This window comes from Prunus avium, chromosome 1, assembly GCF_965620075.1.
Source record: "Prunus avium chromosome 1, drPruAviu1.hap1.1, whole genome shotgun sequence".
Taxonomy (NCBI): Eukaryota; Viridiplantae; Streptophyta; class Magnoliopsida; order Rosales; family Rosaceae; genus Prunus; species Prunus avium.
Window position 1 is genome coordinate 51,376,843 of NC_142284.1, and position 17,688 is coordinate 51,394,530.

The 17,688-nt window shown below is 37.2% G+C and overlaps 3 protein-coding genes across 3 annotated transcripts; 2 read left to right on the top strand and 1 right to left on the bottom strand.

The window, feature by feature from the left end:
* Positions 1-397: 397 nt before the first annotated feature.
* LOC110761256 (alpha/beta-Hydrolases superfamily protein) lies at positions 398-6,183 on the bottom strand. Its single transcript, XM_021963694.2, has 18 exons — positions 5,833-6,183; positions 5,566-5,753; positions 5,340-5,444; positions 5,165-5,236; positions 4,893-5,040; positions 4,453-4,535; positions 3,969-4,024; positions 3,547-3,683; positions 3,347-3,437; positions 3,181-3,246; positions 2,868-3,090; positions 2,400-2,501; positions 2,049-2,134; positions 1,837-1,959; positions 1,405-1,474; positions 1,226-1,317; positions 969-1,073; positions 398-877 (listed from the first exon to the last, which is right to left on the bottom strand). The coding sequence occupies exons 1-18, from the start codon at positions 6,144-6,146 to the stop codon at positions 764-766; spliced, it is 2,175 nt and encodes a 724-aa protein (XP_021819386.2). The 5' UTR covers positions 6,147-6,183; the 3' UTR covers positions 398-763.
* Positions 6,184-8,985: 2,802 nt separating this feature from the next.
* LOC110761257 (MIZU-KUSSEI-like protein (Protein of unknown function, DUF617)) lies at positions 8,986-10,011 on the top strand. Its single transcript, XM_021963695.2, has one exon. The coding sequence runs from the start codon at positions 9,035-9,037 to the stop codon at positions 9,887-9,889; it is 855 nt and encodes a 284-aa protein (XP_021819387.1). The 5' UTR covers positions 8,986-9,034; the 3' UTR covers positions 9,890-10,011.
* Positions 10,012-15,265: 5,254 nt separating this feature from the next.
* Positions 15,266-16,490, top strand: LOC110761258 (uncharacterized). Its single transcript, XM_021963696.2, has one exon. It carries the CDS (start codon positions 15,380-15,382, stop codon positions 16,241-16,243), a length of 864 nt encoding a protein of 287 aa, XP_021819388.1. The 5' UTR covers positions 15,266-15,379; the 3' UTR covers positions 16,244-16,490.
* Positions 16,491-17,688: the final 1,198 nt, after the last annotated feature.

A 17,688-nucleotide genomic window follows, 5' to 3' on the forward strand; every position in this document is an offset into this window, starting at 1 on the left:
CCTTGATAGTGTGTTTGAAAAACACTTCTTTCCCTCATAGTTTGGCCTATAGCTTGTACTAAAGTAAAATAAGAAAAGTTGCAGATGGAGACGAGACTCACCATCCCATGAGATGAGACTCATGTTTTTGTTTTTGGTGAATAAATTCTGAAATTAGACACATAAAATTGCACAACATTTTGTGTGGTGTGCAACTCATAACTCAATTATAACCTAGACCCTGCCGAGCCACCAAACGAGAAAAGCAACATTTTATTCAAATCACATTTTGGGCTTCCATTCTGCCATTGATAAAACTTGTGATCCTCCTTACGTTACTGATCACAACACTTTGCACAGAACATCGAATGATTCTCGAAATATGTTAATGGAAACGAATACATATCATCAAAGCCCATAAGGAAACAGAATTGCTTCGATACAAACTTCACACAGGGGTTTAAAATTTACACGTGTCATATGTACATCGAGTCAACGCAAAAGGACCGTGACAAACTTGACATCGAACGTGGCATAATAAACCAGAGAACATGTTAAACATAGTTAAATTCATATTTCTCACGTTGGACATAACAAGGTAACTATTGCACATGCATACATGTAGGTGTAATAGGAGATCTACAAGTTCCTTCAAACTAGAAATTTGTTTGTGCTTCTCAGACGGCACAAAAATCTCTTGAAGAAGCAAACCTGTAAAACCTAATTCATCGTATGAAAACTGAGACTGAGATTCGGGCACGAGGCATCTCTCTTTACTACATGTTTAATCGAAGTTGTCAATTTTGATCGGATTAATCTCATCAGCGACCTTGAAGCGTCCAACTAAACGTGCGAAGAAAACCATTTGCTGTTCCAGCGTGAACTTGATGTTCTCAGCCTGTGCATGTAAAAATACATCAGTCTACTCATTCCAATCATTTCGATTTGTTACTTAATACATCAAGATGGAAAATTTAAACAGAAAATACCTTACGGAAACCATGTTGTTCTCCTTCGTACTCCACAAGAGCAACAGGCAAACCCTTTTCCTTCAAAGCTTTGTATATTTTACGAGCTTGATCTGGGGCTACAACCTACAAAGTAAATCGTATTCATAAACTCATAAATATAACCCAAAAATACCACCATTGAATTAAACAAATGCCTCGTTTTATTACATGGTGACTGCTGATAGAAGGGTAAAAGAAAAAGAAAAGAAAAAGATTATCGGGAAAGATCTGCTTACCTTGTCTTCCAATCCTTGGAACAAGATTATCGGGCAAGAAAACTTATCAGCAAAGTTGATTGGTGACCTATCATAGTAATCCTTTTCACTGCCTGCAACCAGTTAAAATTGTCTCACATCAATAACAATAAAAGAACTAAATATAGCACGGTGGCACCCAATGTCATCGTCTAACTTACCAACGAGATTATCAATATAATGAGATTCAAATTTGTGAGTTTCTGCCCTCAACATGTTTAAGTCGGCTACCTGCTCAGGGACCAAATAAACAAAGAAAATTCGGTTTTATAGTTCATAGAGAATTATGTGCAATGTAGAAGGATATTAGTTAATAAGAGAATAAATTAAAAATATATATATAAGAAAAAGAGAGAGAGAAGTATTAAATTTCTATCAAGCTTCAGAAAAAATGTTCGCATATAAAAGTGAAGAATACAGGAGATTCCCCAAAGAGGAGGCCAAATCTGAAATATTCGTATACAACATAGTCTTTCATAATGCAAATAATATGACCCATCCCTCAGTTCTCTAGTTAATAGAAAACCGAGGGATTGGTTAAGAGAGACAAAATAAAATTAATAATAAAACCAAGTAAAGAGTTAGGCACTCACGCCATACAAGGAAGTGCCTGCCTTGAAGGTGTCTCTAAAAGCAAGAGCAGCTAAGGTTGTGTAGCCACCTGCAGAGCCCCCAGTAATACAAAGCCGCTCCCCATCCGCCTTTCCAGAACCCACCTAGATAAAAAAGTATATATTACCCTGGCTTGATGGATGATCTATTAAGTTAATCATGACCATTTAGGTAGGGGAGATGAAATGAATACCAGATATTTAGCACAACTACAACAATCATCTACATCCACAATTCCCCATTTCTTCAAGAGTCGTTCACGATATTCCCTGCCATAACCTTAAAACCCACTGTCTAAGATATAGAGGAATATAATTTGAAAGGCAAATCTTTTACTGGCCAAATTAACTCCATCAACAACCACCCATGTGAAAAGTAAAAAAATAAGCAAATATAGTAAATGAGTTTGAAATATAGAGTGTAATCAGAGATAGCATAAACTCAGGATTGACAGACGAGGGGCTGTCTTACTAGTGCTATGAATATGCAGCAAAAAGATCTCATAAAGATAAAATAAATAAACAACACAAGGCCAAGAACAAACCAGTGCTTCCACCATAGTTAACGTCAACATATGCCCAACCACGACTAGTCCAGTACTGAACACTCAGATTTAAGATTCCACGTGATTCAGCTGTGGGCCCTCCTGTAGTAAATCAAAGAAAAACAAAGTTGTAATGAATTCTGTTTATAAGAACAGCTAAACTATACATTGAAGAGAACAGACATATTTGACTACAAAGGGCACCTAACTAAAAGGCATTGCACAAGCGTACTTCTAATGTTACTACTATAGGTAAATTACGGTTGAAATGATCTACTCTGCTATATAATACTGTATGTTCCATTGTTCCCTGATCTAAATAACTTGTTGAAACCTATAAATAGTGTAATCCTTTTTAAAATGAAAGACTCACCTGTCATCCTTTCAGAAAGTGCATAACTATATTTCAAACTAAATGCCTCAAGACCATTTAGGAATTATAACTACGAAAATTCAAATCACACGTACCATGGCTTTTCAATAACAATGGAGGCTTTTCATCATGAGTAGCTTGGTAATTGGGATTTGATGGTGGATAAAAGTATGCAAAGGCAGTTTGACCAGGAACTTCTGTTGGGAATTCAATTAATTCAGGTAGGCTGAAGTAAGACTTGTATTTTAAGCAATCAGGTGAAGAAGACCAAATAATCTTGAAATCAACTGCTTTCGATTTATCTTCATCCAAAGTCACCTGCAAGAAAGAAAAAAAAATTGGAGACGTGACCCTTGCCTGACAATAGGAAGAGGTATTTTACAATAAGACATAAAATATGGTAAACACCTTAGCAACAGACAACGGATCAACTTCTGATGCTCCTTCCACGTACAGGCAATTGATCCCCAAAGTCTGCGTAGACAAATATGAAAATTTTTAAAATCTACAATCAAGTCAGATAATTAACAACTTTAGCACAGAAACTTAGTGAAAATAAGGTTTTCAGAAGTACAATATTATCAATATCCGTGAAAGGAATGTTAAGCAGAGATGGTGAGCCCTGAGCATCATCCAGAATTCCAAGATATGACCTCCCATTCTGCCTGCATGCAAACATCCAAACTTAAGCTAGACTAAATTGCATAGTTGATCATTTTTGCAAATTACAAGTCAAAACAAGATTAACGCAAAACATCCACAAATAATTCTTACCTATAGCTGCAAGCAATTACGTTTTTTTGTTCATGGCTGTGAATAAATTCATAAGAATTGATGCCAAAAACCCATAGCGGTTTAGAAAACTCAGCATCCAAGGAATAAACTGATAGGACCTCATTGTTAGACTCAACCTGTTGATAAAGCAAAAGTGAATTAAGAAAATGTATACATGATAATTAATGTCAATTGACGCGAAATAATTGTTGTCTGACTAGGCGGCATGTTCAAGCAACAAAAAATTGAGTATAGTGTTATTTGATTCTGAATACAGCTGTCTGATTAAGAAAATAAAAAAATAAAAAGGAAAATCTGTTGTCTAACTAGGCAGCATGTCCAAACAAATGTTAAATGAAGTATATTGTTCTTATTATTTGCAATAAATAAGCCAGACAGAAATGTTAAAGTACAAAATTTACCCATTTATAGAGATTCCAGTACCCACTTTGTCTGTCAGTAATAAAAAATAGCTCCCCTGCACGATTCAAGCATAACCAATAAGTTCAACAGTTTTTTGCCTATCTTAATAATTGAAATTGTAATATATAAATTTCACCATACAGAATAAACAAGAGTGAAAGAAATTGGTAGAATCTAAGAAACCACATAACTTGAAGTGTTCAATTGTGAATAGTAACTGCCAAGAGTTAGTCATGGAATGTGATCCTTAATCGATAAAATATTGGTATTCAAAATTGTTGACCCCCACCAGTGCTTTACAAAGATAAAATAAGTTCCCCTTTTAGCAAAGGATGCACATATAGGTTTTCCCTGCTAATAGATGTACCCAATACTTGTAGTAAGTTCAGTATATCATACCTTGTTAGCATGAGCCTTTAATAATACATTCCAAACTTAAATATGTTCATCAACCAATAATTTTTTTTTATAGAAAAAGGGTACCTTTTGAGGACCACTTGGGTTCAATCGGAGACTCCTTAATCGTAGGATCAGAGCCAGCAACACAGATTCGTTTATGGACTTCTCTGCATGGAGCAGATACAAATCCATTCAGAATTTAAAAAATGAACCTCCAAAAATGGATATGGATTTATTATTAAACCAAGTGACCATAGAGTAGGACAACAGCAAGAGGAAGAACAGAGTTACAGAAGGACCAAAAAGCTATGTAAAAATGTTATTCTTATATGCACCTTAATAACAGTATTGAGTAAATATAACTACATCATATGTAAATAGAACACAAAGAATGCATGAAGTGTGTAAATTACAAACCATACTTTGAAATGTGATTAGTGTCTTCAGTGGTGACCTAATGTTTCTTGTAAAGATAAATTTTGGAACTGAAGAAGAGAATGAATCCTGAAAAATGATTTGCTTACCCGCTCTCAGATATATACCCAACCCAAAGTTGAGCCTGATCCCATGGCATGTTAGGATGGCACCATTCAATCCATGCCAGTCGTTCACCTTTGGAATCCAAACGCGGGAAAGCATAGAAATCAGTTCCGCCTACTAGTACTTTCGGTTCTGGATGTCACATGCTACCCGCATTAGTTAAATAATAACAAAGGTACTGCAATACTTTTAATGTTACACACATACTATGGCATTGGAAAGTGAAGCAAGACATGGGTTTTTGACAAACTCTTACCCCGAATGTCCTTGCCGTCTAGCCCTACTGTCACAATTGTTGTTGTCGAATTAGTACTGCTTTGACGACGATCTACACAAAATGAGAAATGGGATTGACGCATAAATGCCTTACTGACTACATAGAAACGAAAAGCAGAGGAACATGCTTATACTAGTGCGCCACATCCACATACCTTCCTGGACTGTGACAAACCGGTTAAACCGTGCATCAAACACCCCATCGGCATAACTAACAACTGGGCCACCATAATCTGGAGTGAGTGGTACAGGTGAAGAATCTGGATGGCACCAATATTAACACAAGTCATCATCTTTCAAATTAAACATTAATACAATTTTGCTTGAGAATTCGGAAGACAACAAGAGTATATAAACAATGATATGGAACACATCATATACCATTGGAACTCAGGGACTGCTTGTAAAGGCGTTGATCCTTGTAATTGGAGAAAATGAGTGTATCCCCAGAAACGCTGAAGGCGCCACCTCCGTACTCCTGAGCCAGAGTCCGAACCGCATAGTCCTTGGGCGTAATATCAACTGATTCACCCTCCGGTCTATCCGGTTCTCTCACCAGAACCGCTCGTCTATACATACACCAAACAGTTCCTCATTGGTCAAAATACAAATAATTCCATGAAAAATTACAAAAGTATAGATAGATACCCTGATTCAGAGGGGCGAGACTCGAGCCAGATGAGGCGGCCGAGGGAATCGACGGCGGTGCCACCGAGTCGCTTGGAGGCGCCGGAGACGACATCGGCGGTGATTTGGGATTTCCAGGAGCCGTAAGGAGCCGAGATTTTCTCTGATTGCTTGGGCTCCGAGGGAGAGGATGAAGAAGACGACATTTGCGGGCGGTTGTGGGTGTTAGTTGGGGCTCTGGAGCTGAAGCGTTTACTAATACGATTGAAGGAAGAAGACGAGATGCGAGTGAGAGTGAGAGTGAGACTAGATATGGATGAGACTGAGAGAGCCATTTTGACTCTCTCCAATTTGCGTTTTTATATTTTTAAAATAAGACCGTGTTTCTGGAAATCGCACTCCAGAAAAAAACCGTTTTTTAAGCATATGCAAAAAAACACCGCTTGGGCGTTTTGGAATGGGCGGGAAACCGCGGGCTTTCAAGGTTTGGGCTTCAAACACTCCTATGGCTCTGGTAAGAAAACGGTCGAGCCTCTTATGAGCCCTAAAATCACATTTATGGCCCGAGATTTCGTCAGTTTTAAGCCCAGAGGTGGTTTTGCCGGTTTTGTTTGACTTTTAATATTTTGGACCAAATTGGATCAAACTGCAGTTATTTTGGTTCACTTCGGTTTGGCCTGTTTTAAAATCGTCTATGATATTTGATTATTTCAACACTAGGAATGTTATCAACATAATGGCATTTTTTGATATTTTGAATGTTTTACCATTCTCTGTTTTTTCCTTTATATATAAATTTACGGTTAAATTTCGTCTCGCACATTGACATTAACCATTTATTACCAAAACTAAAATTCTTAAATTTCTACATCATTTAACTGTAAAATGTTTTCTCTAACTACTTGCTTAATTTCGTATGAAAGGAAATGATGGGCTGAATGAATCATTAAATGGATTGATTTGATTCGATTTATGCTACTAATTTGAGGCGTATACTGAAATGATTTGAACCGTGATGTTACGTATTTAGCACTCGGATTAAAGTCAAACTCGAAGCAAATCAAAAGGTGCTCACCCTATTCCATTTAACTATTTAGCTTGGATTATTTCACAAGTGATCACTATCTTAAAAAGTAAGCAGTACAAAGATAAAATATATGGTGATTTGGGCTGTTGACAGATGTTTTCATCATATCAGAAACAAGAACAATCTTTGTTGCAATCAACTTATTTTTGTTGTTAAGCCCTCATAAACAAGCGCCTAACTTGACAGCAACTTGTAGATCAATTATTGAGCAATGAGAGAGAGATCTCGACTTCATTGTTTGAGCATGCTTTGTCCACCACATTGTCTAATCTCTTAACATCAAACATTTAAAGCAAACTTTTCTTCTAAAACTGTGCTTTTATCGACATAAAGTTGCGAACCAAAACTACATCTTGTGACATAGAATTACCAGAAGGAGTTAGCGCATCTGACCGTCCCATCGTAAGTACAATAATTCTAATGAATGAAATGATAGGTGGATGAGTTTTCCAACAATTATCTAATCTATTTTAGATTTGCAGAAAACACCATCCCTAATTATCAATCAACCAAAATTTGAAGTTATTAATTGATGTATACGCGCAATATATGAAAATGTTGTTTTGTTAGATTGTCGGTTAATAAGACAAGTGTAGTTTTAACACTTTCTTCAACGTGTGGTTTAGATTCACAGTCTGATAACATAAGCATTTGTTTTGACAAGAGAGCAGCAATACTTTGTATATTTACGCTTCAAATCAATCAAATCTATATTATTGGTTTTTAAACACTGTTGTAAGTGGTCAGGTGATGGTTTTGGTTGTAACTTTATGTTGCATCAAGGCAAGCTAAACTCTTTTGGCAAATTCATATATGTTCATATGGAACCCACCTTTGCTGCAGGTAACTTGGTCTTGCATCCAAACCCCAAAATGTTTTGCTTAAAATGACCATAGCTTTCTCTCTCCTCCAACCATACATGTGGTAGATGTTTGCTCAGCTAGTGGGTCATTTCCCAAAAAGAAAATGGCTACAATCATGGAATTAAAACCAATTATTTTCAATGAGTTTTCACCACTGAATTTTTAATTTGAACTGTATTATCTCATCATGAATTCTTATCTGATATAAAAAATAAATAAAAATAAAAAAGTAGCCAGCAGATGTATGATTAGGCGATTGCCTGCATACTGATTAAAGAGTAGCATTGTCCCTTCTCTCTGTAATCTTCCTTTCTAATTTTGGTTAATACTGGTTACAAGCACTGATTAACCAAAAATATATATATATGAATAAAAAGGCCTATAACTTTAATTCAGAGATTGTGGGCACCAAATAACACAAGAGATGCTGTTTAATATTTGTCAATGATCATGGTTTTATGGTGATGCTGACAGTACAGACTCTTTATAATTGATCATGACAAAGGAGCCCCATCTAGGTCTTGGACAGTGGCAGTGGCCTCCTACTTGGACTTGTTTGCTAGTAAAATTGAGTGATTTTAATTTTTGCTTTTGTTGTTTTTGTTCTGAGAACAAATTTATAATTCTGCTACACATAACACTGGCAGCAGTTTGAACTCAAAATGAGCAAGGGATGCCTTGCTGAACACAAAAAAAAAAAAAAACCAGAAACTAGAAAAAGCACTTTGGATACAAGGCTTACAAGCCAATTACTTCAATCACTAGCTTTTGCTGCCTAACATGGCTTTCTGATAAGACCATGTCTGAGAGGAACTAAAAGGAAACACAGAAAGAGATAGTCACTAACAAGAGATGAAGAAAAAATGAAAGAAAGCAAATTCCATTGATAAACAGAAGAACTGTTTTGAGGGGAAAGATGAGCTGCACCTCAATAATTATTGAGCACTTAGGATGGGGTTTGGAAAAGCATAAAGCAGCTGATATTGATGCTCTACGAGATGATCAGAGAAGCACATGCCAAACCAACATTGACACAGTCCTTTTTTCATGTATCTTTTTTGGTGGTTTTATTTTCTTCCCCCCCTGGCCCTTGCCCACATTCTGTTTGTGGTCCGCCCTCCCTTATCTTATCACATTCAACCCCCTTCCCTTTTTCATCACGAAACTTTGTCACATCAATCTTTTAGTCCCATTAGGTTTCCTTTCTCTCCTAACCAACTTGAAGAAAAAAAAATGAAGGGTCTCTATTTCCTTTCCCACTTCAAAGATTCCAATGACACAACACAAACACACCCAAGTGGCCAACCAAACTAAGTTTCTACCTTCCCCTCTATATATATCCCCAATTCGCGTACACTTTGAGATACTCTTATCTAACATACCCTTCTTGTATTTCTTGAATTCATACATCAACCAAAATCCTGCAATGCCGTCTGTGCACTCTAGCCCCTTCTACCACATGGAGAACTCGGCTATATTGAATTTTCTCCGGCATAGTCACACACCGGGCGAAAAACGTTCATCAAAGTCCTCATCCGGAGGCCTTCTCAAGATGTTCAAACTCTTCCCCATGTTAACATCAGGCTGCAAAATGGTGGCTTTGTTGGGAAGACCCCGAAAGCCTTTACTTAAGGACAATGCCACCACAGGTACAATTTTCGGGTATCGAAAAGGCAGGGTAAGCCTGGCCATACAAGAAGACCCTCATTGCATGCCACTCTTTGTGATAGAGCTGCCAATGCACAGTAGTGTGTTCCACAAGGAAATGGCATCGGATATAGTCCGAATCGCGCTGGAGAGCGAGACCAAGACGAACAAGAAGAAGCTGCTGGAGGAGTTCGTTTGGGCTGTGTATTGTAATGGAAGAAAGGTGGGGTATTCGATTCGGAGGAAGCAAATGTCAGAGGATGAACTTCATGTTATGCAGACTTTGAGGGGTGTTTCAATGGGGGCAGGGGTGCTTCCAAGCCCGTCCGAAAAAGAATATGCTTCAGATGGAGAATTGACCTACATAAGGGCAAGATTTGAGAGGGTTGTTGGATCAAAGGACTCTGAGGCTTTGTACATGATCAATCCAGATGGGGCTGCAGGGCCAGAATTAAGTATTTTCTTTGTAAGAGCTCACTAGCCAGCACAAACTTGATTTCCATTTTCCTTAATCCAGGTTATATTAAAGTTATGTAAACGAAGGTTTTCAGATGTTTGAAATCATGGAAATGTTATATCCAATATGCCAAAGCCAGTTTCTTAGGTTCCCTCTGATACCATGAAATTGGATTTTCCCATGCCCAATATAATTTCTGACTTCAGGCAAAAAAGGAAGCAAATTAAGGGAAGAACAAAAATTGCTATTTGGGCAACAATTAGGAAATAGATTTGATTACGGTGAAAATTGTACACAAATCGCAGCAGAAAACAAAAATGTATCTGAAATCTCATCAATTATTGGTATCAAGGAAATGTCTTGATTGATGATTCCATGAAAATCTCTCATGAAAGAATTATTAACGGGCTGGAAGAATCATTAATGGGCTGGAAAGTGTTTGGACCACACTAGCTAGCCCGGTTTAGGCTTGTACCTGTAAAATTAATGTTTTCTGACCCAACTCCCTTTCCAAGATAAAACTAAAGAAAATTGGAAAAGAAAAAATTTCCTCAAATAATCCCATAATGTTATTTGATTTGAAGGACACATTGTGGTCCACCACACATTTTACTTCAACGATTAAAATTGTTTATTTTTAAAGTCTTCATTCATAAATTATTTTTACAATCACTTAAGACATTTAATTGTGACCAACAAAATAGGCGTAACGGTGCCTCAACAAAACATAAAAATGACAACCATTGATTAAGTGATCAAATGATTTCAAATTCAAATCTTTTTTTTATTTTTTTTGTAATGATGATTTTTGAAAGAATATCAAAAATATAGATGAATCGGATCGTTGAAATACAATATGGAATGGCACCACAAGGGTGTCGGAACAAAGGCGTCTTTTTTATTTTCTTGAACCTTAAGACCTATAAGCCCAAAGTGAGTAACGAGGACAGGAATGGGCTTCGGCGTTGCACAAAGTACAAACCCACAAACCCTCAAGCTTCCAGAATAGCTTCATTCTCATCTTGTATAGACAGATTCATAGACAGAGAGAGAGAGAGAGAGAGAGAGAGAGATGGAGGTATATTTTAGTTTGAATATGTTAAATGAAAGATGGTCAAACAGAGTTGTCCAGCAAAACCTGACCCAAAATGAAATTACATAGATTGCAAGCTTATCCTTATTGGATAGAATTGGGGTAGGTTGGTAAAACAACAGAATCTAGTTAGATATCTTCTCTTGTCTGAGTAGTCTCTGTATTTTAATTTGAGCCAATCTGTCGACAGCTTGCATATTCAGTAAATGCCTATGTGACTTATGTGCATATAAAACGACTTGTAGTTTTGTATTTACTTGTTGGATTTGATCTTTGAAGGTTACTGTGGGAAAATATCATTACTAGTCATAACCATGTAGACAAATGGTAGGACTATTCTTTTTCTCTTTCTAGAAGAAAAAGGTTAAGTATGCGGTTCTATGGGACTCCATGTAGCACAAAAGAGAGTTCAAAGTTTTTCCATTGAGAATGTGTGTGTGTTTTCTTTTTTTTGTGAAAAAGTAGAGATTCAATTGAAATCCAAACAAAAACCCATAATATATCAATAAGAACACAGTCCCAAATAGAGGTTCTTGCAATACATAAACTGTGAAAAATATAACCAAATATGCACAAGTATTACAAGACAATATATACATCATGAATCCCAGTTAACATGGAGTTACAGATGAGAATGACCCAAAAGCAGCAGATCTATCAAGATATTCCAAAAACCAGCCCCAAAAGGCTGGAACATGAACCCTAGAGAAATAAGGATGAAACAAAACCTTGCAAAAGCAAGGATTAGACAAAACCCAACAAAAGTTGGGGAGGGAAAACCTCTCCACAACATAACCGGAAGGGGGGTGGGGGAGAGGCCCAAATTATTAACCGAATGGGGTGATTCCAAGGAGAGATCCCTTGGAACCAAGGAGATTTTCAGATCTTGTGTGATTTTGAGTTGGGGGGAAATGAAAAATCATGAGAGAGAGAAAGAAAGAAAGAAAAGCTAGTAGTTTAGGAATTCGAGTATGAATGTGTTTTGACAAGTGAAATTCATTTAACATGAAGAAAATAAGGCTTTCATAGCATCACTTGTCATGTCACTCATAGACCCAAGGTCATATAGAAAAAAGAATAGTAAGAGTATAAGATGCATGAACTCCAAGCTAGCATTAAAGAGATGAGTTTCAACCCACATGTTAATGACCTAAAATGTGATTTAGACGTAAAATGTGAATTCGGTCAGTTTGTCATAACTTATCAGATTACTTCAAAGTTAAAGTCCAAATAAATTTATATATGTGTATGAACTCAATTGATTATATTCCTACGTTTTATAAATGAAAGGATGTTGTGGAACCAATGAAACGAGAATTAAGCTGAATTACTCAGGGAACAAACCTTTCTTAATAAAATCATATATAGAAGATGAGAGGAAAAACAAACAAAAGGCAAGAAGAAGAAAAACAAGGAGAATATCAACAACTATCTTAACCAAACTGTTGACCAAGACGAGAAGGACAAGGTACCAATCATCACGCGGTATTGGGCTAGACCTTATTTGTAGGACCAACACTAACCGGCAATTGGGTTGGAAGGGGACACCATGGGACCCACCTGATAGTAACCAGGACAACTGGCCCAAATTTCTCTCATCGCAGAAAAATATCTACCAAATAAAAACTGGTCTAAATTCACGGCCCACCCTGCAGCAGCCTACAACCGACCGTACACAATTTTAACTATTTTCCCTTAACAATTTGTTTGGAACAGTAAATGTAAAATTTATAAATGAGTATTGCTCGGAGGGCTACCAAATTTACTCACTGTCTTTTGTTCACCAAATTATGAGAAACATTATTTAACCTTTTTAATTTCTGGATATTTAAATAATAATAATTTACAAGTATATCAACAAATTGTTTGGTGAACGAATTTGCCGACACTAGAATTACTAATAAGGACAATTATGCGACGTGATTTAAACAATTAATCAGAGCAGTAAGCTCGCCCCTTTACACTAAAGTTCGAGTCCGCTCAGGCACACAGCTTCAGTTAATAGAAATACAAGCTGAGATAAGTGCTAGTGCCATTAACCTTTTTTATATTTTAAAACATTAGTACACAGTTATTTTGGGTTTGAAAATTCTGAAACAAGTCGGTGACTGTGGGGTAAGGATTTGGTGCCAGCTGTAGTATCAACTGCCCAACTGCTTCTCGCCAAAAGTTACACCCATCCAAAAAATCCATAAATAGTGCCACGTGGGCGGCTAGGATGCAATCATCACAGCGCTTGTGTTCAGATTGCGGGAGCTCTTGCAACCGAGCTGGTCAGCGCGTGGTTCTCAGTCTTGAAGCCACAATTTGCTATTACTAAATTACACATGTACGGCTGCTATAAAAAAAAAAATTAATAATAATAATATCACATGTACGGTGGTGGGGTGGTGTACGTAGCGTTTTTATGTTCCCCCTATAAAACAATTCCTAGGGACAAAATCCAATCTTTAAAAACAATTAAAAGATATGATCTACTTGTTCATGAATTAGGTTCCCTTTCATGATTTCATCTAAGATTAAAATATTGCTTCTTAAATTTGTTCTCTTTTGCCAGCAAAGCCTGTTTATCTTGTAACAAAATTAAGCTCCAAAAGAGATATTTGTATGTCTTGCCAAATAAATATTTGAATAATTTTTATCACAATTTCATTGGGATGTGGTTGAAAGGGTTTATCTAGAATATGGTGCATAGCATTGAACCAAAAGTACATTAGATCATACTATGTGAAACACAAAAAAGTTTGTCATTTCCAAGTAAATTGAAGCTCATCCTAATAAAGTAGAGTATTGACAAATTAGTCCTTCAATCGCTAGTGCATAATGGGGTTAGTGTAGGTAATTATCGATCTTAACGAAACTTAAAAAGAATAGAAAATCAAGCAATGCAAGATAAGAATTGCGGGCAAATATATAATGTGATTGTTGAACATTCATTTGATCAACACTATTTATCCGTAACACGCATCATGCACTAAAACAAAATAACTAAAAATGTGGGGGGTAAATTTTAATTTTTTTCCTTTTTTGATGGGATCAAATATGGGGGTAAAGTGAGGGTGACGCTCTAGGAAGATGAGTACGGGGAAAGTGGCTTTTTTGTTTCTTGGATGAGCCTAAAAAGTCAAAGGGATTCAACTAGAATCACGTGAGATTCTTACAGCCTGGGAGTGGGGCCTTCCTACGTGGAAGACGTTGAAGTCATCCTCACACTGCTTTAAAACTCTATTTTTAAATTTCAAGGAGGCCCTTCTTTTTATCAGGGTTTTGCTTTTTGAGACGGTCGATCAGGAGCCGTTAATTTCAGTGACCCCAAGGCTATAAGTATAAGGGCAGGGACTTACAGCTGTAATTGGGAAGAGTGTGTGGCTAAAGTGGTCAAAAGGGAATGGGCCCACTTGCCATTTTTAAACGTTTTGTGTTGTGTGTTAAACAGCTCTGCAATTCCTGTCATGTGTTAAACGCTCCCTAATTTATAACTTCTCTCCCTCTTGTCCCCAGTACGAGAATGATTTAATTACTTTTTTTTTTTTTTTCTCCTCCCAGTCCCTGCCCCTTGAGATTTCTTTGGCTCCTCCTATGTAGTGATTTACCGTTTTTGCCACTCTCCAATTGCAATGCCTCAACTTCTTTGTAAATTAACTATATGCCCTACCCTTAAACACATAATGTTGTTCTTAAACAGTTTGGGTGTAAAACCGTCATGATTCGTTATGAAAACAACACTAGGAAACAAGAGTCAAAACATATCCCAATCAAACATGGTTGATATTAATCAAGTAACTCAATTCCATTCTAATTATGTTTGACAACGATTTATTAGGTTAAATATGTAGGTCTAGATTTAACTAGGAGCTTATTTTAAATCGTTTACGTTCTAGAAGATAGATCGAACTTGGACAAATATGAGTGGACTCTATCCAATAACCATAAGTGCAAGTAGGACTACTGAAAACATAAGAAAAATGTTTTTAGGGTAAAACGGGAAAAAAAGTTGTGTTGAGCAGTCATATCACGCATCAATATTCAAGAAATGAAAGAAAAACCACTAATTCTTATCACTTAGTATAATTTTTTTCAACATTGTAACGTGATATGAACAATCTGTCACAAATTTACACCAAGAAAGACATGACAACTCATCTAATCTAAATATGTTGGAGGAAGGCCAGAATAGTCAATAGGGCAAAACCCAGAAGGTCGAGACAAGGCAACAATTAGACCGGGACAAATTTGCTCACAGAAAGAGAAAAAAAAAAAAAAGGAAAAAATTGTGAGAATAAGGGGTGCGCATCTACGCGCACTCAGTTCTAGTTAGTAGTAGCCTTACCCACTTTACAAAAGCCAGTTTCGTGGAAGTACCCTTTCTCTCTAAAAAAAGGCTCAAACCCATCGGATTGGGCATCCAATCAAAACAGCAAATGCATGCACCTCTTCCCATATATAACTCAACACCCAAACCCATCCTTCCTCTCATTCTCTCCTTAACTTCCTCTCTCTCTGGCGCATTTTCACAAACACCACTCACTCATCTCACTCACCTCACAAAACCAACCAACACTGTTTCAATGGAAGCAATGAACAGGTGCTCGTCTTCCACTTCCTCTTCCGACACTTCCTCTTCAGAGTCTTCTCTTCCCAGAAATCCCAACAAGCCGGAACGCATCAAGGGTCCGTGGAGCGCGGAAGAGGACCGGGTCTTGACCCGGCTCGTCGAGCGCTACGGACCCAGAAACTGGTCCTTGATAAGCCGGTACATAAAGGGTCGGTCGGGTAAGTCTTGCAGGCTCAGATGGTGCAATCAGCTGAGCCCGAACGTCGAGCACCGACCCTTTTCGCAGGCTGAGGACGAGACCATTTTGGCTGCCCATGCCCGATTCGGGAACCGGTGGGCCACCATTGCCCGGTTGCTCCCCGGTCGAACCGACAACGCCGTGAAAAACCACTGGAACTCGACGTTGAAGAGAAGGGTAGGAGGAGAACATCACCATCATCACCAAATGGACGGCGTTCATTTTGTTGGCGGTGGCGGCAATGTAGCTAATAATGAAGGGATGAGCACGAGTTCGGTTTCTGGAACTTTGGTTAATGGGTCGGTGGAGTTTGACCCGTTGACCGAGTTGACTTTGGCGCCGCCGGGGATTGGCGGGGCCGCTATGGTGTCGGCGCAGCAAAGGAGTGAGAGTTTGCCGTCGGGGTTTTGGGATGCCATGAGGGATGTTATAGCTAAGGAGGTTCGAGATTACGTGTCAACAACATTTTCTGAGCCTTCTGGGCTTCGTTGATTATTAATCAATGTTCTTAATTTCTATTAATGTCCTGTTAATATATGTGGTTTTCAATTAGCTCTCGTAAGGCAAATGTAAGATTTTTCGAGTGCCTATAAACTAAGAAGCTTTGCAATGGGTTTGTAGCAGTTAACTGCCGTTATCATTGCACCCGACATCTTATGTTCGAATCTCCTCTCCTCCTTCTCTCGTATCGTTTGTATACAGTTTTATTTGGTATAAAGTTTTTCAAGTTGGGGAAATTCTACTATAAACTGAGCGTTACAGCCTGTCACCAACGAACAAGTGGAAGTTAGTATGGAATTTGATGAGATTCGAAAAGACAAGAAAAGGGGGATGATGTTTAAGCTGTTAAGTATTTAATTAGTGGGCTTAGTTGGATGCTTATTTTTCCAAGTTTTGCTTTTGGCCAAATATAAAATTCTCTCCTAAATATGCTTGCTTGCTTTTCTGAATTTGTGACGGTGCAAATTAAAACTGGGGGCTATAACTAAATTATTGTGATTGGAATTTAGTTATAATTAGGTTAAGAGATCTGATTTCTCCACTTCCTTTTGATTTTTAATACTTTTTAATTAATTTTGTTCTTTCTCTTTCACATTCTACCGTTATTCTACATTAATTTCTTTTTACTTCACTTTTATATTAGTTCTTTTTATTTATACTTAATTTTCCAACTTGCACTCCATTTTCAATATATTTTTTCCTTTAATTGAATAATAAATTAAGTTTTTTTTTCCCTTTAATACTAAAAACGGAGTGTAAGTTGGAAAATTAAGAATAAAGAAAAAAAAATATATAAAAGTGAAGTAAAAAATAAATTAATGTAGGGTAAGGGTAGAATATGAAAAAAAAAAAAACAAAATTGATTAAAAAGCAAAAGGAAGTGTAAGTGGAGAAAAGAAGAGTGGGGAAATCAACTCCCTTAGGGAATACTCGTTAACATAATATAACTTTTTTTGGTAATTGGCACCTACTAGAAGTACTTGGGATTCTGGATCCCAGCTGCCCAGGGAATATAATTATATCCATATTAGACAATTGGGATAAGAACGTATAATTATAGACAGTACCAACGAAAGAAAACGACATAACTACTCAACCAAAAAAAGGGAACAAATTATGTTGCTCAACACTAGTCCGGCTAAAATTTCGTTACATCTTTAAAAAAAGTTGCGTGTGTAAGGGCGTGTAACTCAAGTGTTTAGGAGCAGTTATATATGCATGTACTAGAGATTATGTGTTCAAATTCCCCTCCATCAATATCAATTGTATAAGAAAAAAGAAGTTGGGTATGAAAAATTTGTATGAATTTTGATTTAACTCAGGTCCTTACAAAAGCGGACTATTGTTTTTGCTTTTTCTTCAAGAACGTATTGCTATGCATTTAGTCTAGAATCAAAGTGCAATTCGTCCCCCTGTATCTGAATGAAAACAAGTTC

Excerpts from the sequence above, each read along its gene's own strand:
- LOC110761256 (XM_021963694.2), bottom strand. The coding sequence starts at position 6,146 with ATGGCTCTCTCAGTCTCATCCATATCTAGTCTCACTCTCACTCTCACT. Across the intron at positions 5,237-5,339 it reads GTTTGTCACAGTCCAGGAAG|ATCGTCGTCAAAGCAGTACT; the intron begins GTATGTGGATGT and ends CATTTTGTGTAG. Across the intron at positions 3,091-3,180 it reads ATCCGTTGTCTGTTGCTAAG|GTGACTTTGGATGAAGATAA; the intron begins GTGTTTACCATA and ends TCTTTCTTGCAG.
- LOC110761257 (XM_021963695.2), top strand. The coding sequence starts at position 9,035 with ATGACACAACACAAACACACCCAAGTGGCCAACCAAACTAAGTTTCTA.
- LOC110761258 (XM_021963696.2), top strand. The coding sequence starts at position 15,380 with ATGCATGCACCTCTTCCCATATATAACTCAACACCCAAACCCATCCTT.